Source organism: Bactrocera oleae, chromosome 2 (genome assembly GCF_042242935.1).
Source record: "Bactrocera oleae isolate idBacOlea1 chromosome 2, idBacOlea1, whole genome shotgun sequence".
Taxonomy (NCBI): Eukaryota; Metazoa; Arthropoda; class Insecta; order Diptera; family Tephritidae; genus Bactrocera; species Bactrocera oleae.
The window spans coordinates 91,384,295-91,409,043 of record NC_091536.1 but is presented as its reverse complement, the minus strand read 5'-3'; the positions used below and the strand labels follow the sequence as shown (position 1 = coordinate 91,409,043).

The 24,749-nt window shown below is 34.4% G+C and overlaps 1 protein-coding gene across 1 annotated transcript in view; it reads left to right on the top strand.

Annotated features, from left to right (window-relative positions):
• The window catches only part of LOC106623287 (serine-rich adhesin for platelets), a 56,582-nt gene extending 32,359 nt beyond the window's left edge, over positions 1-24,223 (top strand). Inside the window, exons 3-4 of the mRNA XM_036356883.2 lie at positions 18,090-20,592; positions 21,905-24,223. Of these exons, the coding sequence (XP_036212776.2) occupies positions 18,090-20,592; positions 21,905-22,545 (3,144 nt within the window). The 3' untranslated portion in view covers positions 22,546-24,223. The remainder of the gene's footprint in view (positions 1-18,089; positions 20,593-21,904) is intronic.
• Positions 24,224-24,749: the final 526 nt, after the last annotated feature.

Here is a 24,749-nt window from a genome sequence, read left to right as displayed (position 1 = left end):
CTATGTTTTTTGTCTTGTTTGGGGTTAAGAATTAAAATTTTACTTGTATACTTTAATAATTAGGATCAAAACTGCCCACTCCCTATATAACGGTACTGTTAAAAACTAGTAAAATACCGATGAACCAATAAACAAATTCTTCAAAGCCATAAAATTTTAGGAATAATGTTTCTTTGATAATAGTATGAAATAGTAGTAAAATATAGTAATAAAGCTAAGGAAGTCTATGACCGTGGAAATAAGTTAGTATGATACTGAATTTAATTGTAATCCGTTCACGATTTCATCAAACAATGAAGTTGAACCTTTTTGCTACATTTCTTAATATTGCCAACACCTGAGGCACTTAGCCGGCTTTGGAAGTTGCAAGAGTTCTTCCTTACTTGTTTTTCATTAAAAAAGCTGCGTCGTATATTCTGTATGTATCTGTGTAAGCAAATTTTTTTCAATCAGATCAATTTACTTGGTATACTCGGTGCTCCAACAGACTCCAAAGAGTCAGTATTAGTACTTTCAAATTAATGTTTACACAATAAATTGACTGAAAAAATACAAGGTTAAAAAAAAATATATATATAGATAAAAAAAAATTTTTTAGTATAAAACCATTTTTTAGTTAAGAAAACAGAGCAAAAGTATCTGTAAATATCAAATTATCAATCTAAACACAGATTTATTTAATGAGAAATGTTTTATGTCAATCAGAGAATTTATCATTCCCTTAATGAGAAACGAACAAAGATGTTATATTTATTCTTGTCACCATTTGACTCACACTCCTCCGAGTAATAGTAACGTACTCAACCCATTCAGCTGGGACGGGAAGCAATCCACATTAAATGCCACTATGCCACAAAATTTCGAAATTTTATAAAACCACTGACACATAAAAAACTGTCTCTAATTCAATAATTGGCAACTCTCAGCTTTAACCGCCAATGCTTAGTTACAATCATACATACATACATACATATAGTTTCCAAGTGAATGTAGTGCGCACACAATTAAAGTCCAAAGTGGACAGTAAATGAATGTAAGCGCAGCGCCGCTATCAAAATCGCGCAACAAAGCTCACCCACAAACGAACGAACATGGCAAGAGGAGGGTGGCAACCAACAGGCGGCTTATGCGGCGCTCAAAGTGACTGCTCCCATGTGGCGCACCGACGTGCAATTCACCACTTCAGCCATTTAGCCGCCAACTGTTAACCATTTACAAAGCGGTGACGACAAATGCGAGTTATGTATGCATGTGGGTGTGTGTGTGTGTGTAAAAGTTTTGTTTTGCGCGCCGTTGGCAACTTGGCAGCATGGCAGATTCTATTTTTAGTGACAGGCCACATTCAAAGCGTCAACACTAAGCGTCTAACAGTTGCAACTTGCTGATAGCTGGCTGTTTGGCTGGCTGTCATGATGGCGCTTTCGACGACCTAATGGGCTTTGCCACCACTTACACTGGGTGTAAATAATCTAAAGGTGTTTTTTTTCTGGCATAGTTGGATATATGTGCTGCTGCACGCTAGTGATACATACATTTTTTGGTAGTTGTTATATTATTTTCTATCAAAATTTGCCACACGTAGCCAAAACTCACAGGGTAAGCGCACGTTTTATAATTTTTTTAGCAAGTTTTTATTTTATTAACATTATGGTATACTGGCGTAATACTCGTATGTTGCACAAAGTATAATAGATCAGTTCACCTTACGGTTGTTTATATCATCTAAAGCTTATCGAGCTGAGGCGTAGTTATAGATATAGAGTTATATATATGTATATGTATACTTGTATAAATGATCAGGATGAAGAGGCGTGTTGAAATCCGGGTGACTGTTTGTCCATGCTAGCAATAGCTTGCGTAAAAATTGAGGTATCGTAAAGATGCTAGACATATTCCTTGCTATTCAAAGGATGTTGGTATTGCAGATAAGTAGAATCGGACGATTATGACGCCCACAGAAAATGTTTGAAATCGGACTATAACTTTACATGCCCACATATATCCAATTTTCTGATTTTAGGACCTATTGCTGGTTAAGTAAGGTTAGGTAAGATGGCTCACCTCTTAGGATGGCGGCAGATCACACTTTATAATTCTTTGTAAAGCTAGATGAAAATCTCTTTAGTTTGGATATCAAGTACCGGCAAAGCACATTGAATCTATTACAAAACTGCATAGCTGGGCTATTTCCGCTTTTCACCTGGATGTCTAAAGATATGAGATCCGAGGTGGTTTAGCATTAATCTGATACATACCCCCTAGTGCGGTCGGGCCTATGGCTGACATTTTCCAAAAAATATTAGCCAATCTGTAAGATACCTCTATGAAATTGGTTCAATATATCTATTATGGGTATATACTATGGATTTTCCGTTCCCACGATAGTCGGGTACATAACCGGAACGAACGCGGCCAAGGACTGTCAACTCGGTAGCATTCTTCAACTTTATTTCAGGAATCAAGCGTCTGGTTGATTTTATACCGCTTATAACGATTGGCCGGTTAAATTTCTTAAGGAAACTCAGAGATGATCTCTCTCTGGTAATAATATGTCGTGATGTCAGAAATTGATAAAATCGGTTCAATACTTTCCTTAGCCCCAATATATCTAATATCTTTCGAAATCCCGTGTCACTTCCTACCGAATATATCGGGCAATATGTAAGATATCTTATGTAAATGTATAATTTTGGGTATTTTAAAGCTTGGTGTTGAAAATGGGTGAAGTCCTTCAGTTTTTAAGACCTGACAGAAGCTGATAATTTGTTGGAACCTGCGATATCGAACTACCAAAGCATTTAACTGTCACACAAACTGAACGATCGGGATCAAGTACTTGCATCGAAAGTTCTTTTATTTGTCAAGGTGTCTTCAAGAAATTCGGCATAGATTATTATCCAAGGCATCGCTGAAAAAATTGTAGTAAATATGAGGCTGTTTCAAATTTCGTCAGCTAATTTTTATTATTTCTGCTTATATAACAGAGTCATAGTTTTACTCGCCTATAATAAATAAGACATTATGCATTATGAGAAGGTAATAAAAACGCCGGCAGCACAATTCCCATGTACAAACATATATAGTTTAAATTTTATTGTTCTATTTCATCGTGTTATGCACAATTTTAATTTCAATTTTCATGTTCAACTATTAATTGAGTAAAAGCGAACATAAAAGACTTAAGCAACGAACTGCAATAACCAGCTGATTAGGGTGGGGAACAAGTTTGCTTGGTACACAGCAGAAGCAATTGTATTGTTGCGGCCACAATTTCTCGTTTTACTGTCTTGCACATGTCATGTATTTCACAGAAAATCAATAAAACAAAAGTCAATACCCATATATATACTCAGTGCCACAGATAAATAAATCAGCAACATATAGAAAACAAAGAGCACCTAGAATACAAGAATACAAGTATTTAATGTTGAAAGCACTTGCTTGGTCCATTGTGTTTTGGTACAACTAAGTCATTAAGACAGCGCTGTGAAAAGGTTTGCGCAAGCCTTTATGGATTTTTGGATTTTTAGTGCTGTACTACAAGCGCGATGTTATTTTTTCTTCACAGCAAGTAACTATAAGTAATAAACTTCCTGCTTAATTTCAAACACTAATTATGCTTTGCCAAACTCTCAACTCAACTACACTCAAGAAGTTTTATGAGAAAATACGAAACTCGGCGTGCAAACGAAGTCAGTCAGTTTAACAAGGCTAAAGTTCATACTGTAATTAACAGCTGCTAAGTATTTTAAAAATTAATTAATTTCTTAATCAACTATCAGTTATTTCTAAGCAGTGTCTGCGCTTTTTGCAGTTGACACAATGTTAATTTCCGAAAACGGATTCGTCATAAATAATTTGATTGATTAATTAACTAATTGATTATCCATAATTTTTGCATATTATTGTCATAAATCACACAACACAGTTGGATATTGAAGAACGTGAATTGAATGACGTCCGCAAGTGTTTTAAAATATTTTCGCTCTTCGAAAAATTGAAGCATAATAAATCTGAAATAGAATAGGAAATACGTAAGCTATATAAACAGATGCGACTTTAAAAAAAATAATAAAAAAAATTATTAGTAATAATAATAAACCTATATAGCCGTAAATATTTAAAAACGTGAACTTATGAATATACAATATTTAGTAAAGATAATTTAAATTTTTTCGACATATATGATAATTTTGAATTTTTGAGTTGTTTAACCGGAAGCAGATTATATGAAGTAGTGACGAGCTGTGTCGACTTAGATATGTGCGTCAGTCTGTCTGTATATATGCGAAGTAGTCACTCAGTTTTAGAGTTATCGATCACAAATTTTGCATATGCCCTTTCCTAGTCAAGAAGCTACTCTGTTATTGGAACTGCCGATATCGGACCACTCTAGTATATTGCTTCCATATGAATTAAATGTAAGTAATTAAGGCCCTGTATGGGAAATTTTTTTCATTGAGGACGTATCTTCACGAAATTTTGCATGGATTGTTTTCCGAAGCCACGGTGCAACCATCGAAGAATCTGTTCAAAACGGACCACTACGGCAATATGTTCAATACGTGAGTTTGTTATCTAAGTGTGTCAAGTATTTCTATCAGCTTCAATTCATTATTATCAAACATCTACTTGCCGATTTTTTGTTGCTTCATCTTCGGTGGCGGCTTTGTGCACAATATCAAAGCTTGTCAGTCAATATTCTATATCTCACGGTCAAGTTGTCCTACAGATATGATAAGTACGCCTTTCGAAGGTCTATATATATGAATATGGACTCAATTATAGTAGTTTCATCTCACTGAAATGACATGATGTTTTCTGTATTAAAAATGGATAACTTCAGTTCAGATTTTTTCCGAATCTCAATCAAATTGCTTGATTGACTTTAACTTACAGATGCAGAAAATTAGGTTAGTTAACTTATAGTTTGCAATCAGATATATGAATTTTTAATATTTGATTGTCATAAACTTGACAAAAAGAACCTAATTTCAGCACTAAGAACACAAAATTTGCATGAAGGAACGCAAACTATTGCCTTAATACATAACGTTTGATAATTAAATTATGCGATTGCATACCCAATTATTAAGCTGCCTTTATGATTTGAATTGGCGTCAGTTTGACTTTTAATTCTTTTGAAGTCAACTAAAATTGCTTAGGCGATTACAGCGTCATACAAAATCCAACAGCAGATAATTAACAGGATAAGAGCGCCGTAATCGGAATGGAACACCGCATGAGCTCATGCATAAATCGCTTTGAGTTATTTGTATTTCTTGCGCTGTTGCAGCGATTGACTTGTAAGACACCAAAAATGCTAATAAGTAATTTGCATGAAAAAATGCAAAAATACAAAAAAAAATATTAGAATACTAATGGAAATAACCAGAACATGACACTTGGCAAATCGCTTAAGAACTTCCGAAATGTTTATTCAGCCATTCTGACAAATTTAATAGCGAATCGCGGTAGATTGAAAGCTGCACGTCAAATTGTCAACCAGCAATCAAATGTGAGCCAGTGTTTGGTTATATCAGTGAGCATGTGTGTGCTTTTACGAATACATATATATATTTTTTTTCAATATATATATTTATATACAAACTGATATATATACATATAAGTATGTATGTATAATTGAAATATATATGTAAAAGTAGTAGTATGCACATAAATCAGGGTAATCGACAGCTTGTAGTCATTACCGAACAGCATGGGTTGGTGGGGTAGTGAATTATTTAACAGCTGTCGCATGCAAATCATATGCATATAAACATATACATTTTCTTACACACTAGCAACATGTTGCACTGAGTACAGTTTGTTTGCTCACATATACCAAAAGTATGTTGAAATTACTAGAAATGGGCTAACTTGTTAAACAAAAACATCACAAAAAATATTTTTACCCCGATACGGCAGAGCTATATGTAAATCGGTGTAAATATTGGTCAATGAGCCTAACACTGCCAACTTTAAGATGAAAAGCCCTATCTCAAAAACTGGTCCCCTTATTTGAAACATTTTTTTTACAACAAAAACAAAATTATTTTGACATTTTTAGACTACTTTTTGAAACAGGGTGATATCGGACTATTACCACGCCTAATTCGCATATAACACAATTTAGTTTATAAATCAAGAAAATTGTCAAAATCGGACCAAAACTCCTCAAGCCCTCGATACCGAATATGTGGTCTCCAGTGCCTATGGCTTACATTTTACCGAAAATATCGAGCAATCTGTGAGTTTCTGTATGTAGCTGTCATAGTATAAATTGATCGACCACGATCAAGTTCTTGTATGGAAACTTTCTTATTAGTGCAGAATAGCATAGCGCCGGTGCAACGGAAGTTAACGTTTGCCTTAAAATTGCGGGAGTATAATATTTTCGACAAAACCCGAACTTAGCCCATCCTTACTTGGTATAATTATATTTGGAAGCTGCGCGGGCGGTTGGCGTTCTGCACTGAACCGATTTGAACTGAAAACTAGTTTGGTAAGAATATAAATAGCTATACACATACACACACAAACATACTCTCACGCCCAGCTCGACTTCATCGTCTGTCGCTGATTGCGGCTAATTAAAAATTATTTGTTTGCCACGCTGCTACTTAATTCTGCTATAATTTCACTGTATATTGGCATATTCTGACACCTAAATATGTACATCTATATATGCATATATCTATAAATACATGTTTATGTACTTGTATGAAAAAGTACCACTTGCAAGCGGCACCTTAACTCCATGCACTTGAAATCGGTAAGTGGACAACGTGCGCCTGATCATTATCGCCACAGCGAAAAGAAATTGAAATTGTCTATTAATGTATGGAAACAAGTATAATAAGGCAACACTTATGAAATAAGTAAAAGCAAAAATCGAAATAAAAATACGTATGTATATCTCAGAAACATTACAGAACAGCACAGAGTAAAGGTGGAATTAATATCTATATGTGTGTATATATGCGTGCGGTAAGTAATGGTGGAAAAAAAGGCGATAATGACTTGATTGGCATTTATGAGGTGTCAAGATAGGTGGTTGTCTGCACTAGATTTACAGTTCATACATGACTAAGAAAACTATATTTTCTTATATATAATAAGAACGTTCGAGGCTGCACTGAGAATAGCGTTATGTGAAGTAGTTCATGCGCTAATGTTATCACGGGTCTGAAAAAGTTTCTCGAGGTAGTGTTGAATTATCATATATTTAGTTAAGGGAACTAAAATTACAAAAAAATTAAAGTGTGTGTGTCTTTAGAATATGATAAATAAGTATAAGAATAACTCAACAATTAATGTTTTTAGACTTTAAAATTAGTATTTGCTCATTATTTTGATTCTATATTCAATAAGAACTATGATTGGACTGCATTGCGATAGTCAAGCTATGATCACATTGAAATTATTTCTGTGTATATCGAATACTTATTAAACTTCCATATGTTTAACTGTAAGCGTTCTAAAAACTCTAATTCTACACCCTACAATATAATAATTCATTTATGAAATCAATTTTATTGAATTGTATTTCTTAAACAGGTGGCAACCCTCTTCAAATATACTTTTAATTAAAGTCTTTAAATTAATTAAAACTATTCAGTTTTATTTCCGAAGTACGGTGTTTATTTGTTTTTAAACGTTTTTAAATTAATAATTTTAAGCATGTGGCAATACTCTTTAAATACACAAATTTTCAACAAAACATCTTCAGATTGATTTCCATATTTCGGTGATTTTTTATTATATCATGTAAAATTTTTTAAATAAAAGAGTTTAAAAAAAGGTGGCAACTCCCCTAAAATATATTTCAGCGATAACCTTAACTAGGTTAACTTTACTCGTAAAATGTTTTTCGGTCTCAAAAATGGTAGCTTTATTATACGCTGAACAGGGTATATTAAATTTTCCCCGAAGTTTGTAACACCCAGAAGGAAACGTTGGAGACCCTATAAAATGTTATAAGTTAAGTTAACGTTTTCTCTTGTTTTTTTATTAATGTCGGAAAAGCTATATTGAGAATGAAATCTTAATATTAATTTTTGTGACGACAGAAAGCACGATTATTAAAAAAATGAAACAGGAATCGTTGTATATTTCAAATAAAACAAGAAAAAAGGTTAAACTTGATTTCACCGAAATCATAATACCCTTCACAGTCGCATTTTTTATAGTCTAAAGTGGTATAAAAATATTTATGTTGATTTTTATCAGTCAGTTTGAATGGCAGCCATATGGTATAGTGGTCCGATGTGAATAATTTGTTCGGATATTCGTGAGGATATCTTTGTCCAATAAAGAATTTTTCCATATAAGTACTTTATTTTGATAGTTATATAACAGATTTTTTTTGGGGAGAAAAGGATGTGTGGCTAAACCAACACATCTCATCACGCTGATCAGTTATATATTATATTTTATAGGGTCTCCGACGTTTTCTTCCAGGTTAACAAACTCCATTGCAAATTTTATATACCTTGTTCAGGGTGTAATAACTCTCTTTGTCTCGCGCCTGAAGTAAAGCATGGCAAAAATACCCGAATTCGGTAAAATTTACACTGAGTCACGGCTAAATTGCTGATCATCGCGGTCGCCTTAATAGTCATATTAATTGCATTTGTACAAGAAAACACAGTATTCATTGCGGATATTGTGACCAGATTAGTCAACACCTACGTACCTGGTGGTGGCATGAGCGTACTAAATCTACTTTCAATTCTTGTAATTATAATAATTTTATTAATCATTCATTGTACGCTGCAATATTGATTAATTAAACAGCATTGAACTAGCCCATTTGGTAACGAGAACAGTCTGCGCGCTAACTGCCAACTGCAACAAAAAAGCCTGTCACGAAATGTGCGAAATACATACATACATACAGTTACGCTAATCAATCTGTGAGACCTTTTTATTTTCGCTGCAGGGTATTAACATTAACATACCCACACACACGGCGACCTGTCCAAATAGAGAGGTGTGCGGTCCATTCTTCTTGTTTGGTGACAATTTACATGCTCCGCTTGCGTTTTATACTTTTTATTTATTCTTTCTTCTGATATTTTGTTGGCTTTGTCATGAGTGGCATGTGCGCTCAAGTTGACACGAAACGTTAGGTCGTCTCATCAGTTGATTGAGCGTATTACAATAATGATTTGACATGTACTCATACAATTACGCCATCAATTAATCACTTGATTGGAAGCTTTTTTCGCGAGAAATTGCTTTGCATTATTCGAAAAATTACTTGCATTTGTTTTTTGTATGTTCACCGCTATTATTCACATAATACTTAAGCATGTGTGGAATCATTAGCAGTATACTTCGGTTGGGTCTTGCTACTTCCGCTAAGTTGACAACCGTAAAAATTGTCAAGTATTGCGCACATTGTCGCATAGTTTCAAAAACATGACCAACAATTAAACTAATTAATTATTGTTAAAATTCAGCTCATTCAAAGTTGTAAAAAAAATTGAAGTTGAACAGTAGCTTTTCGAATCAGAAGTGTTAATGACACTTCCTGTAAAGCTTAGCTTGTTGCTAAAAATTGCTTGCTTTTGGTTTGATTTGTTGTCTTTCTCCAGTAGAATAGCAGCCATTGTTTAGTTGATTGATGAAAGTAAATAAAATCAAAGCATTTTGCATATGTAAAATAGTTCTGTCTTATCTAGATTAAGCCTCAAGGTATACGGTTGTCGTAGATATTTAAGGCGGTTTTAAGAATGAAACTCCTCGCAATTTTATATTTAGATTGGTTTTGAGAATTGAAGCGGCCTTGAAAGTTGTCATAATTCTTACTGTGAATACTCGTGTGCAATAAAATAAGTTTTTTTTTAAATATTTAAATTCAGAGAATGCGTTAGCACGTGTTTGAGAAATTTGAAGCATGTACTTTTGAAAGGTTTTCGTTGCGCGGTGGTTTTGTATTATTATTTTTAATAAGAATATATAAGTTACAGTTTTCTAAACATTAAGAATGCATGATAACTCAAAATAGAATTTAAAAGTCTTCCATAAAAAGCTTTGAAGTTGTGCAAAAGTTTCAACGAATCTGTGGTTTAATAATGTCTTCTGTTGGCGCTCTCATTTTGTCGTAACTTTGTTTTAAAGAGCTTGGCGTTTTGTTTGACTATACTGCTTCGTTATTATAATAAATATAGATGGCGCCCGAACTCAATGTTTAGCTTGATCGATAGGCTGAAGCTCGGTATGGTTTCGTTTGTCTCAGTGTTGCTTTGGCAGTAACCAAAGCCGAACCCTTTAAAAGCCGGAAATCAGTTGCTAAATATTTAATTATTAATTTTAGATTTTTCAACATTTTTGCTGCTACATTTGACGAAAATTAAGTATTTTCCGTTAAAATTTTGTTACTCAATGAATATCTTTTAAAGCGTTTCAAATAATTATATAAATGACATCCTAAAATCAGTTTTAACAGCATACAAATACTATAACCTTAATTCTAACTATAATCTATTTCGACTTAGCTTTCTCAAACTGATAACCTCACTCTTATACTACAATACTTTGCTGTTATTTGTTATTTTCTTTCGCCTCTAAAGAATGAGGTACGAAATATTTTAAATATAATTACTCACTAATCTGCTGAACCAGGTTTAATGTATTATTTTCAATACCAACTTGGAATAAGTACGAAATAATTCCATAAGTACCTTTCGAGTTTAAAATTTTTCCTGCTGTTTCCATTGAATTTTCCGCTGCCGTTATAATTCTTTTTATATAAATTTCGAACATATATTTACTTGATATGTGGTGTTAATATACTCTCCATGGAGATCTCTCAAATTGAGTGAAAATATCTCCCTATATCTCGCATACTTACTTTACTAATTAACTGGGACGTAAATCTCGAGGCACATTGCTTAATAACATAGAACAGAATACGCGGTTGAATCCTTGTTAATTTCGAAACTATATAATTTTGTTGTTCAGTTGCAAATAAATATTAATTATACAGAAAAGAGAGTATTTTCTGGGTATTAAACCAAACCAATTGTTTTCGAGAAATTGAGTCATAATGAAGAAAGTTATTTCTCTGTTATTCGAAGTTAGCTTTTAAAAATGAAGTATTTACCTTCGAGTTTCAAAATTAATTAATTAAAATCATCGTTATTAAGTAAATTAGTCACACACATAACTAAAAAGTACAAATCTATGCATGATCTGCGTTTTCCTGTTATGTATACAATCCATTTCGGTCTAACATACGCGACAATTGCTAAAAGGTTTCAAAGTCGGATTAATATTTTAAAATAAAATTTTTTAATTTTTTTCGAAAATTCAACTTTGCAATCTTCTAGTATCTTTTATATAAGATATAAAAATTTCATTAATGTCATCAATGAGTATAAAGAAGAACCACATGAATGTTTAGTAATATTCACCAGCATCAACACTGACATATATTGTAACTAAACTAAAAGTCCTTTGGAAAACTAATGAATCGTTAAATCGATAAACACACCTTGAACAATTTTAATTATTTCTAAAAGATTTTTGGTTTTCTTTTATATACCTACAATATTAAACTGAAGTTTAAGTTTGTACAGAAGCAAACATAAAGAGGTGTATCAAATGCAATCATTAAAATTTGTGCGGTCATACCAAGTAATACCAAATGTTGTCTCCCTTACTAGACAGATCATAATGCAATCATTAACTTCGGTTGGAGCGTACGACCAACAGAGCATAGAGTATTAAAATTCTTTGCTTTTAAATCAATTTAAATTATTTTCGAAGTAATAATAATTTTATTTCAATTTGCATATGCTAGCCATAATTTAATTATGCATAGCTTCTAAAATTGATTACATTTAATTTAAATTAAGTAATAATTTTATAGCAACAAAAAGCTTAGCCCAACTAATGGCATATGTTTACGGTATTTTAGGCGATTTTGTGCAGTTTCGGTTGGTTAATAAGAACCCAATGGCTCAAGTGTTAAATAAAATACCATTCGTTACAGTTGACAATTCCGCGAAGCAGGAACGTGTTAACTGTTGTTATTTTTGTTATTGTATATCAGTTTTATTGCTATTGTTTGCGATTTGCCACAGTTCCTTAACATATTTGTGACATGAAGCGTTTTAAATGCTGGCGATCGCGGTACGTAGTCTTTATATGGGCACATGTGATACACATAGATCTATATATATCTATATATATATGTATAGATAAACGTATATATGTTTACGTGGATGGATGTATGTAAATGAGTGTGCATATGTTGGCTCGTATTGTATGTGACACCCAAGTGATGAATTGCATAAATTTCTTAAAGCCAAAGGTAACCGTATATTTTTGGCATCGTTTTTTTACGTTTCTTAAGATTTTTCTTTTATTTAAATTTCAATTAAAATTTTTTTTTCATCTCGAGATTTTTTTTTTGTTGTCGCCGCTAAAGCGGATTACGCAATAAAATGAATGCTTTTGTTTATATTTCTTTTGTGCAGCAACTGACTTGTTCTACTCTATGTATGTGTTTGTTTTTTACTCGAATTACTTTTTTTGTTACAGTTGTTGGTTTTTTGCATGTACACGTTTGATTTGAAAGCGAGCAATTAAATACCTTTGAGTGATTTCGTGTCAATGTTAAATTCCAATTCACTAAAATAAAAGAATGTAAACGGCTTTGCAATCCCGCCCAACAAAAACAAAAACTTACATATAAAACACATATATATATGCAAACATAATATAATATATAATATATGTACAAAAGTTAACATATGCATTTGCAAGTCAATGTACGCTTATGCTATTAAATTAGCTGTGTGTGCGTGTCGTGCCATTTTACAGTTCAATTATATGTAGCACTTCTGCTATTTTGTACTTTTATGGCAACGCCACCAATTGCTGGATATACTTACGCACACACACATATACATATATAATTAAATGCACAAATGTATGTGAGCTTCATGACTGCGCTGTTAACACACTACGCCTTGGCCACTTTGATACATATAATATTTGTTGCTTTTGTTTATATATTTATGCTTATACATATATACATATAAGTAAGCGAATGTAAATGTTTTGTAATTTTACCACATATGCGAAGGTAGCGAAAAAAGGTGTGCACACTCCTTGCTGATAAAGCGCGTAATGTTGTTGTTATTGTAGTTTTTTTACATTCAATTCGCTATGTACTACTATCACATTAAGCAACTAAGAGCTAAACCTAGGTTTTCATATAATTTTCTGCATTTGCATATCCTATAGCATAATTAGGTTTATTGTTGTTGTTTCATTTGGTTTGCGCTTTTGCTGTATTAACTGTAGGTCATTGTTTGCTGCTTATCGTCAAACTCTGATCTAGAGTCTACGCCCACATAATTGTAACGGCACTTGCGTGCTGACGAGTGAGGTCGAAACCAAAGAGTCAGTGAAGATTGATTTCGAACCAGTGTCATATAAGATGAATAAATAAATGTTTAGTTTATATTTAAATATAGCTCACGCTAAAAATGAGCATACTTAAGCATTAAATTCAATGGAAAGTATGAGAGAACTTCATTTGATTCAAGTCCCCCACATGACGATTTACTGTATGTTGTTGCTGTCAAAAATTCCAGGTCCAGATTTTTATGCCACATTTTCCTCTGAAAAACAGTTTAAAGGTACAAAAAACATGCACAATAGCCTTAGTGCATAAATATTAGTGCTAGTATTGGGAAGTACTAGATTGGTAGCACTGAATTGTGTTGTGATACTTAGCTCTTACCACTTCCCTCAACAACAGATTGTACAATATAACAATCTTCAATACCATGTTTTAAGGTAATGTTGTGATTCTTCTTTTATATATGTATGTATGTATATTCAAATGAGCGACTTATAAATAATAAATTATGTTCATCGAAAATACCATTCATTGCTTCTTTCTTGTTTGAGCGCATTCATTACGTCACTCGAAGTGTTTGCTTCAGCTATGGATATATAAATCATCTTAAAAATCTTATATAAAAGCATATTTAGTAACAAATTTTGACAGACCTACTGATTGGTTTACACATTCTTTAAGGTTTTTCAAAATATATCAAATTAATTTTGGAATGCATCAAGATAACTCTTTTCTCACTATCGAAATTGGATTTGGCACTTACCTGTAGATGGTGGTCTACGTCAATCAATTGCCTCCATCTTTATCAATGTAGACTTGGGTGAGGCTCCTGTAGAGCTGTGTGTTCAATATAAGATATGTATAGGTGAAATGATCATATGTTATAAACATTTATGGCAGAAACTGCAAAAGCTCTTTGAAAACCCTTGAAAGAATTATTTGTCGCTTTGAATAGATGTTGTTTTTTATCAAAATCAGTTTTCTCTCACCAGTTGTATGTAGAATATGGGCTAGAGTAAAAAATAATGAAATGAAAGCTGACGTTTCAGTCAAAGGCTTGTCAAACGATCAAAAAATAATAACCGTTATAATTACTTCCACAACCAAATAAAACATATAGCGCTCCTTAACACAATTACACAATTATTTATATTGGAAAATTAGATGCCACAGGAGATATACCGTATCAACTGCCCAAAGGCTGGGCGTTCGTGGTGCTTCTGTTCCATCATTTTATCATGCTCTACGTGTGCTCTACACTCTGACGATTTTACTCTTCCAAGCTACTGATGATGAGACATTAATTATCTAAAAGTAGAACCTTGTTGATTTGGATATCTATCCAATATCCATCCCAAGAAATCGTCAAAAATCAAAAAAAAAATATTTCAAATCGAATATTAAGTGGGGCAAATGTTAGTATGAAAATTGTGCAGTTAAATTCATATAAAAATTATATATTTTTGAGTTCTAACAATGCTAATTGAAATAGTTACGTTTTGATGCAGCTATTTTCAACATTTTAATAAATAGCAGGTTATAAATTTCGTTAAAATAATGCAATCATTTTGTTACTATTAGCATATAACTCGTAACTACATAAATGACTTGTATTATTTATTACTAAAAACTAAATATTTTAAACAAAACAATTTTTTTGTTTTGTCAATTTTATAAACAAAATTCTCTCCGTATAATCGATAACAATATAAATTAATTAAAAACTTAAACTAAAACTACATTTTATTAACCTTTCAAAAATAATAGAGTTGAAATGGTTTCCTGTGAAACCAGTTATTTATCGCTTTTAATTGATTGACTGCTGCCGATATACTATATAACCGCTCGATTTACAATTCTCATACACTTATTATATTATAGGAATATGCATGTTGCGAGACGGCATCTAAGGTCGTATTAGTTTTCCGTCAATATTCTATGTTGATGTAAATTTTCGCAATAAAAAATTGCGAACACATTTTCTACAATATTTTGCTAGAGCATTTTAGTCAGTTTATGTGTTTTAAAGTGATCTGTCAATGGCATTAGTTGTTCACAGTTTGGCAAGTTCGTTGCTGAAGTCTTTTGTTCTGGTGTCAGTGTAATTTGGTAACTTGAACCGTTTGTCAACAATCAAGTTGAATTAAAGCCGTACACTTGGGTGTTGTCTAGCATAGGTTAATTTTAGCAAGCATACATATACATGTGTGTTTGTGTGTGTAGGCAAATTAGCTGGAAAAATTACTGCATTAATAAAATGTGTTCGACGTCAATTACTCAAGGTTAGGCACAGTTGATTGCGAGTAGCGTGTTCCTTAGCTACACAGTCGATGTATTCGCTCAGTTTTATATAATACCTGTATGCATGAGTAGAACAATTGATTCGGTGTCAATAAATATGCCGGAAATGCAGAGCGAATTTTTGTGAAGAATGCAATATATTGGAAAATATTCAATTTCATGGTGATACACAATATGCAGAGAAGAAAAATTGTAAATGAAATACTATAGATATATAGTTATGTGCCTAAAATAAAGCAATATTATAGTGAAGAATTAATGAAATTATTTTATGCATTTTTTAAATTAATATTAAAATATAAATTTTAGAACTGAAGATGAGTAAAATTTTTTTTTGACCTCTAGAACATTTTTCCTCCCTAAAACTTAAAATTTTCCGAATCATTTCTTAAATAAAATAAATACTTTCCTTCAATAGTTGAGCCTCATAAAATAGTGTTGGTGTTCATTCTTATTGTCATTTAGTGTATATAGATATATTTCACATGGCTTAAAATTAGTAAAAATCGAATAATCCCTACAAGTTATTAGAGTTGTCTGCAATTACTCAAAGAAAAATCTTTACAATGTTTAGTTGCACTCTTCAAAATCCCATGTTGTTCCCATTAAAGTAATGCCCCAATATAAAAATGAATTAATATTATTATACCAATTATAAATTATTCAAGCGCTTAAGAAAAAAATGCCCTTGGTATTATTCTAAGCAATAATTATTAAACTCAAAATCAGGCACACCTTAAAATAAATAAACTCAAAGAATTAAATAAAAGAACTAATAAATAAAAATTTTCTGCTATTAGAAATGTAAATATATTTATGCAATAAAGTAATAATTTTATTATTCAGAATAACTGGTATAACAATTTTTGCAATAATGTTAGTTAATACTCAAAGTTATTCTCAGCATTTTTCTGCCTTCTTCTTATCCAATTGCTATCAAAAAGAACATTTAAATTACCTGAATGATTTTTCTCCCCTCTATTGGAATTCAAGTGTCGGCTTAAGTATGTAACTTCAGAAGAAAAGTAGTTGGGAAAGTGTTTGTAATAAGTAACCAAGTAGTTTTTCCATAAATATTTCAGTCTAATATAAGGACGTCATGTAGAAAGCAATACTCGGTTATTTTCACCAAACATAAAGGGCAGCCCTGGTAGTTATTACCGATATTATTTCAGAGCATGTACGTATAACATTTTATCTCTCTTTTTCCCCAAAAGTAAAACTAAAACACACCTTTTGTGATATCGTTTAATTATTTTTCAGTACACTTAACAATTCATTTCGAAATGATAGGTTTTGAGAAATGCTAAATTGGTTTTCAATTATTATAAAGCTGAAAACTACGTTTGTCTGTTTCTAGTACATCAGAATATAAAAATCTTAATAATCAGGAAGCAAAATTCTTCCAGTTTTTTCTAATGAGTTTGCTTCTTTACGAATATGAAAAAATGTTGTTGTTATTGCAATATTATTTCACCCTGTTTGAATGAAGGAATTTAAATGTTGTCATCAACGGCATCTAAGTGGCGCTCCAAGAAGCATGCTATTTCGATTTGTTTAGACGATAAGGAGAGCGGTGTTAGTTTAAGTGAGCATATTAAGCGATGACATATGCATTGCAAATTCACGATCTCCGATGGCTAATGTAAGGGCTTTTCGCGCGAAAAATCATTTTCTCAGACCCACTTTGGGCTTAATGGCTTCATCATCAGTTTTGACCAAATTTGAGGAAAGAGGAAATTTTTGAACAAATTAAATAATTAAATTATTGTTTTAAATTAAAATTTATTAATTTTATTATTTCCTGGCCCTTTTTACCTTTTCCGTACTACTATCCTCTAGCATTGAACCGTAGACATAGTAATGGTTACAATTTTACAATACAAAATTTTTAAAGAATTAATTTGAAGTTATTGTTTATATATTTGAAACAGACAGTCTGTGTGAAAGTAAAATATTATTCACTCCCATTCCATTTAAAACACTTTTATAATTGAGACACGTTTCTTACTTATTGACCACAATTTATTTCGATCATATATTTGTTAGCAGTCTCGCCTTGTAATCGTTCCACACTTGTCACACTTGTAGTACGCAAGTTAATGGTAATGGGTAATGGGAGCTCAATTACATACTTGTTGACTAAGAAATATGAATGTGCGGTGCCGTTGCAACAAGTGTTATAGCCATCTAATTATCATAAACATATGCTTAAAATGAATTTCTCACAAGATCAGTGCTAAAAGAGTATGACTCGACTGACACCAAAACGCCAGCAATACTCAGCAAAAATGCCGTAATTCTGTTGAAATACAAACATTGTAAAAATGCAAGAAAACAAATGACATACCATAACACTAAAGTGATGCCAATTAATTTTTAATTTCTTTACTTAAATACACAGATGTTGGCGCGAGCACCGACGATCGACACACGGCCCGCCAGCGCAGCACCAACAGTCGATCTTATTGCGGGGAATGAGTTTCTCAAGTTGCTTTTCGAACGTGATGAATCACAGCGCGAATTGCATAGCGGCGAGCACGATGCAAGCGAACGCGTGGTGCGCGGACTGGAAGCGCGTAGCGGCAGCACCAGCAGCAGCAGCACAGGGGCTGCTGGCGAAAGGCGAGTGACGCGCGCCGATCATTACCAGTCGACAGGCGCTGCAACTACGCAGTCAAGTGATTTGGGTAATAGAGGCGCGGCGGCGCGTAGCCTTAGTTATAAGAGTCGTAATGTGCAGAACGAAGCGACAGCGACGACGACGGCGAAAACAACGCACGCTGAAGAGGGCAAACAAGTGGTGAAGTTGGTGACATCAGGCAGTAAAATTGTGTTCCTCGAAGAGTACGACGACAATGACGCCATTGTGGATGCAGTGGCGCGTGACATTGATCTAAAAAAAGAAAATACTGAAACACATAGTAAACATACTTCAAAGCCAATCGCGACGGAACAAGTGCACATGCATGAAAAATCAAATCCTAGCGATGAAGTCAAGGTAGTGGCGGTGAGCGTGTCATCATCGAGCAAACGTGGTGGCCAAAGTCGCACAACAAACAATCAATATCACATAGCTGACACAGATATGTCAAAACAGAGCAATAAATATTCCGAGACACGTGCATCAATGCCACACACAGATATAATGCGACAGCCGTACAAGCAAACACCACATGACAACAGCGCTGACAAAAGCCACAGCGTTGACAACATGTCCACCATGACGGCAACACTAACAACAACAGCGCCAACTGCGACAATGACTGCATCAGCTACCTCAACGATGGACGACTTTGTGAATCGTTCACACAAAAGTGAATTCTCAATTGAGGAAGCCGAACCGTTGACAATGTCGCCACAAAAGTTGCGCGGCGCACCGCAAGCAGCACGCGCTAATAGTCCGCGCTCACTGCACACGCCACATGCCGTGAGTGGACGTGCCGTTAAAATGGCTGCCAACTTGGATGTGGTCGACTCGGAGAATAGTGCCTCAACCAATATACAAAACGTGTTGGCAGCGCCACTAACGCAGTCCGCTTCCACACGCACCGCACCAGCTGCATATCAGAATGGCAGCAACAAACGTAACGGCACGTCCGCACCCATAAATCACAGCATTGCAAATGCAGCGCGTTCACATGTCAACACGCAAATTAGTGGTGATGATGACATGAGCGATACCGTTATGCGCGACACGTCCGCAGCGGTGGCCCGTGATGATGCCGCCAACGCTGATATGGATGAAAAATTGTTGCCCTTCCAAACGGTGATCTATCACAATACCAAGGAAGGACACGGCCCACAGTCCCGCTCCATATCGTATAGTTCGTTGTCACAGAATGTGGAAGATTTACATGCGTGGCGGCATACGGGCATTTTGGCCGAAGCACAGCGCAATGTTAGCGAGAGCTTGAAGCCCATACATAGTGCACAATTGGCGCATAACTCAGAACCAGCAAAATTTTATTCGGTGCCATCGAAAATGTACAGCGAGCCGTCGAAATTTTACTCCGAACCAGCTAAGGTATATTCCGAACCGTCTAAAGTTTACGGTGAACCCGAGAAGTTTTATTCCGAACCCGCTAAAGTATATGGCCAACCATCTAAGTTTTACTCCGAACCAGCAAAAGTATATTCACAGCCTGCTAAAGTCTATGGTGAACCGGCGAAAACTTATTGGTCACCAAGTGCTGCCGGTGCTGCTGTAACGGCTTCAACGTCTACGTCCAGCTCTACAAGCAGCTCAACTACAATCTCAACTACGACTACACGCCCTGGGCGTTACATGCCCTCACGCCGACCCGCCATTGTGTCACGCATCGCTTTCGGTGAGGCACAAACCTCAACAGCAGCACCACCACAGCTTTTAGATGAACATCCACCAGTCACAATCTCGTCAATTCCCACTAACCAGCATCAACAGCAACAACACACGCATCACACACGTTTCCATTCGCATACTCATAGCCATAGTCAAAGTCACGGTGCGCATAGTTCGCATGGTGCACATGATTCACATAGTTCGGTGCATACTCACTTGCATACTCCAGCCAACAGCCAGTCACACGCTGAAACAGCCACGCAACCTGCCCAATCGCTATCACAATCACAGTCACATTCCGTGCAATCGCAACCACGTCGGGTACTCTTCAACTTGGATAAATTGCCATATGATTTATTGAATGCGCCGCAATCACCGCAACATCTCTTGGATCCCGACTTCTCGCACAGTCCACCGGCGGCTGTTACCTACTCATCGCCCCGACAACGACAATGCTTGGAGTCCGCCTTCTCGGCGTCGTTGTCTCAATCAGCCTTGCAACAGCAACAGCAGCAGCAACGTCAATATTCGTCATTGTCGGACCAACATTCTAATCAAAATGCCAAAGGATTGCCTAATCGAGGTGAGTTAAGTACGAGTAGTTAGTTGCCGACAAAGTGGTAACGAATGATTTTGCTTTATGTTAGGCATTTTTTATCTAAATAAGTATGTCAATATGTACGACTACTTTGGTCGTAGAGAGCGTTTGGCTGGGTTGTTTATTGTTGTAGTTAATGATCTATCGAAAATTCAGTTTTAATGTTTTTAGAGCTTTTGGTCCCCTTATTGTCGTTAAGTGTGTGAGTGTATTGAGGATTATTATATTATTAATAAAAAATGGGTGACATATAAGAAGTAAACGATTTGAAGAAAAAAAATTCTTGCTTTATTTAAACTAAGCACGCGATAAAAATTGTCGCCACGGTTCTCGGCTTAAGCGAATCTATTAGAGATAGCGGCGACTTTTCCACCATTCCTTTAAAGGAGAAGAGATGAGCCTTATGCGTGGCCTTGCTTAATTTTATTGTAGTTGTGCCTGTTCATTTGATTTATATGGGTTGTTGGTTCGATTCGCAACTTAAATTCACGAATCGAAAAAAGCTGGAAAAGGTTTTGGACTTGCCATCTTGCCATTACATCGTATGAAACATTTTTCTAGATATTTATGGTCAATTGGTTTAACCATTGTTCATTTACTATTGCGCAATTTGGCTTTCCGGATTTTTAATAGTTCCTAATAACGTTGACTTCGGTTGCACCGAAGCTATAATACCGTTCACATATAAAAGAGTTTCCTTACAAGAACTTGATTTATATTGGTCAATATGCATGGAAGCTATATGCCATAGTGGTCCGATCTGAACGATTTTCTCTAAGAGTATACCTTTGGATTGGATTGGATTGAAAAAAGGAGCTTAATATCTTTTCCACTTTAAGTCCAGGTGACAGGAATGTGCAGTTTAACCACAGGGCCAAACCCATAAACATTTGAAGAAATATTCGCTGCTGCTATAATAGCAGCTGAAGGCCTCAGCTTTTAGATTATAAGTATAGTTATAGATGGGTCAGATAAGAAGTTTTCTAGTTTTCCCAAATCCCTATGTAGTTACTTACCCTTTAAAGTGCACTGAAGAATAAATGAAGGTTGGAGGGTTTTTCGTGGTAATATCTCGTTTCGAGTGACTATAATTTTGTGTGCAGAGCTTTTGGATATTATCCAGAGTAGATTGGACACCTGGGTATTCAAAGCTTTGGGATGCACATAATATTTTTTGACATATTTATAGCTGATTATAATTCCACGCTTCTAATTTACTGTTATTGTATCAATTTTACAAAGTATAAATGTTTCTACTCTTCTTCTTCTTCTTTCATTGCATTACTAAAATCTGCAGATCTAGTCAAGTGTGTTTCCAAATACAACCAACCATTAGCCACATCAACAGCCACAACAGAAAGCAACCACAATGGCGATGACGACAATAACGACAACGACGACGGCGGCTTGTACACGCCGACCCCAGAGCAAAATTACGAAATTGAAGAGTCCGTAAGTGTTATGACAAACGGACGAGCCCACGGTATACAAGGCATAGCGGCGATGACTACAACGGCCAGACCGTTTGCAATGCGCACCACGAAATTCCCCAATCGCGGTGCGATACACCATCAACAACAGCACCAACAACAACATCATTATCACGGCAACGCCAACACAAATGCCAATATAGACAACAACTATGATGATAATGTGGCGAATATAGGTGGTTTGGATGACGATGGCATTGCTGGGGATGGCAGTAAAACCGGCGGCGGCGACGACGACGACGATGCCAAGGTGGCGTATGTGGTCGAGGGACGTAACTATCGCAAATATCGCGTGGAAGAGAAGACCGATGACGGTTTCATTGTTGGCGAGTACGGTGTGGTTGACCATAATGATGGTAATTTACGTGGCGTACGTTACACCGCCGATTCGACCATCAATCGCAGTCTGATACAAAAGGCGTTGTTGACATTTCTTAAGCTCAAGTAGTCAAATGGACAGCGAAAGGTGATGTTGGTGGCACAGCGCTGTCATGGCGTACGGCAAATGGCGGTAAAGGTACATACTCACTTATATGGTGGTTGGTAATGCGTAAAACGTATAGCGGTGGGCGACAATGTGCGGTGCGTGTGCGCAGGCGCCGAAATCAGCGCATGAGTCTGCAAGCACATCTCTCTCTCGGTAGGTTAAGGGTAGTGAGTTGCTGACACGCGGGTTGTGTGGTCATCAAAATATTATATATACTGAGCGTCACGCGTTGCCGAAGCGGCATCGGTTTGCGTGCCCAAAAGTTAGAGTGTATGCTGACAGTTAAACGTCAAAGCCGACGCCGACGCTATGAAAGCTATGTGCGCCTATTCGCAAACAGCGTGTCGTTAAGCGCAAAGTATTTCTTGTCTATTCCTTGTGAGTTATTCACAATTTTATTTTGTTTTTTATTTTTTACAATTTTATTTTCGTATTTTGTACTTTTGTTTAAGACGCATTAGACAAGCTGAAAAATATGTGATCCAAGTCGTACTGTAGGTAGTTTAACTAGGAAGGAATACACTAATACATATAAACTTATAAAGAATCTTTAGAGTATACAACTAGCATACTTAGACACAAATACACACTTACAAATACATATACATTTATAAACGTATACTTAGCGTTAATTTTTTTATAGCTTATAAAATGTCAATATTGCGCATTGATTGCAATCGTTTGTGAATTTAATTTATTATAGTTTTTTGTATATTTTATTTTTTTTTAATATTTATTTTATTTTTTTATACACACAGCACTTACCAGCGTACATATGTGTGTATGTATGCATGTGTAGTTGTTAGAGTTTAGTCTTCGTTTAAGTTAACTCATGTTTAGTGATTTATTGCAGATGAAAACCACTTGCCATAAATTTCCGTAGCAAAACCAAACAAAAAACAAAAACAAACAAAAAAATAACAAAGACAGAAATTAAAAAAAAAAAAACTATTCGTATTTGTAATTTAGCAAAAGTGTTTTATTCTTAAATATATATGTATATACATATATATTATTTAAAATATACAACTGCTTAGTATCAGCTACACAAGTTTGTTTGTATGTCTTACTTCAATACTCATAAGTAATTGCAACAAGTCGATACTTTTCTACACAGACCATCAGTGTCCACAATTAAAGCTAATAACTATTTATATGTAGCAGTAATTGTTCGATTTAGTATTCATTTAAGCGGTAGACAATTGTTAACATTAAACGAGATTATTTAGTGACAAAATCTTTACTTGTAAGATTTATCAGATGATCGTGTTTTCTTAGAAAAACATGGAAACTTGAATCGAACAAATTTATTTAGACAAAAATTGGAAGGCAAATAATATGAACATATGTCAGCGGTAAATAAATTTTACATAAATACATATCAGTTGTAAATAAAAATTTTAGTTAATTGCACTGTTGCAAATTTTTTAATTCAAAAAAATTTTTTTTTAAATAATTAACGATGCTATGATTAAAAATTAAAGTTTCATTTTGCTGTCCAAGATATCTGGGATTAAAAATTTAAAATATTATTTTTTGATTAGAATGAACGTGATAAAATGTTAATTTGAAAACAAATTCTTTTATTAATTCTTAACATATAATTGAGATTGAAATTTTTAATTTTTATTTTTCAATCCGGTAGTTGGGATTAAAAATAGATTTTTAATTTTTTTATTTTTAATTTTTAATCTGGTTTTTGAAATTAAAAAATTTTTTTTAATCCGATTATTGGGTTTTAAATTTTTTTTGTAAATTCCAGATTTGGATTTACAAAATAAAAAAATTTTTAATTCAATTATTTTTTTTTTTGCATTATGCAATTTTTAATGCAACCAGGGTTGCAGATTATATGAAATCATTACGCTTTCATTTACAATAAAAACTAATCGTGAAAAGGTTATATAAGTACTAGACATATATTAGCGACGCAGCGTATGGATATATTTTTTATGAGTAGATAATAATTTAGAATTGTTTAGTCGATTACACGATGTCAATGCCGTCGATACGTTATCATAACAATGTCCGATATTATTTTGCCATTATCGTAGCTACCTTAATGAATAAAATGCAAATTTAAATACAAGCATTCCCATATGGCACCTCCCACAATCAGGCTTATATGCTTCGATACCTTCACCAGCTAATATCAAAAAGGGTTG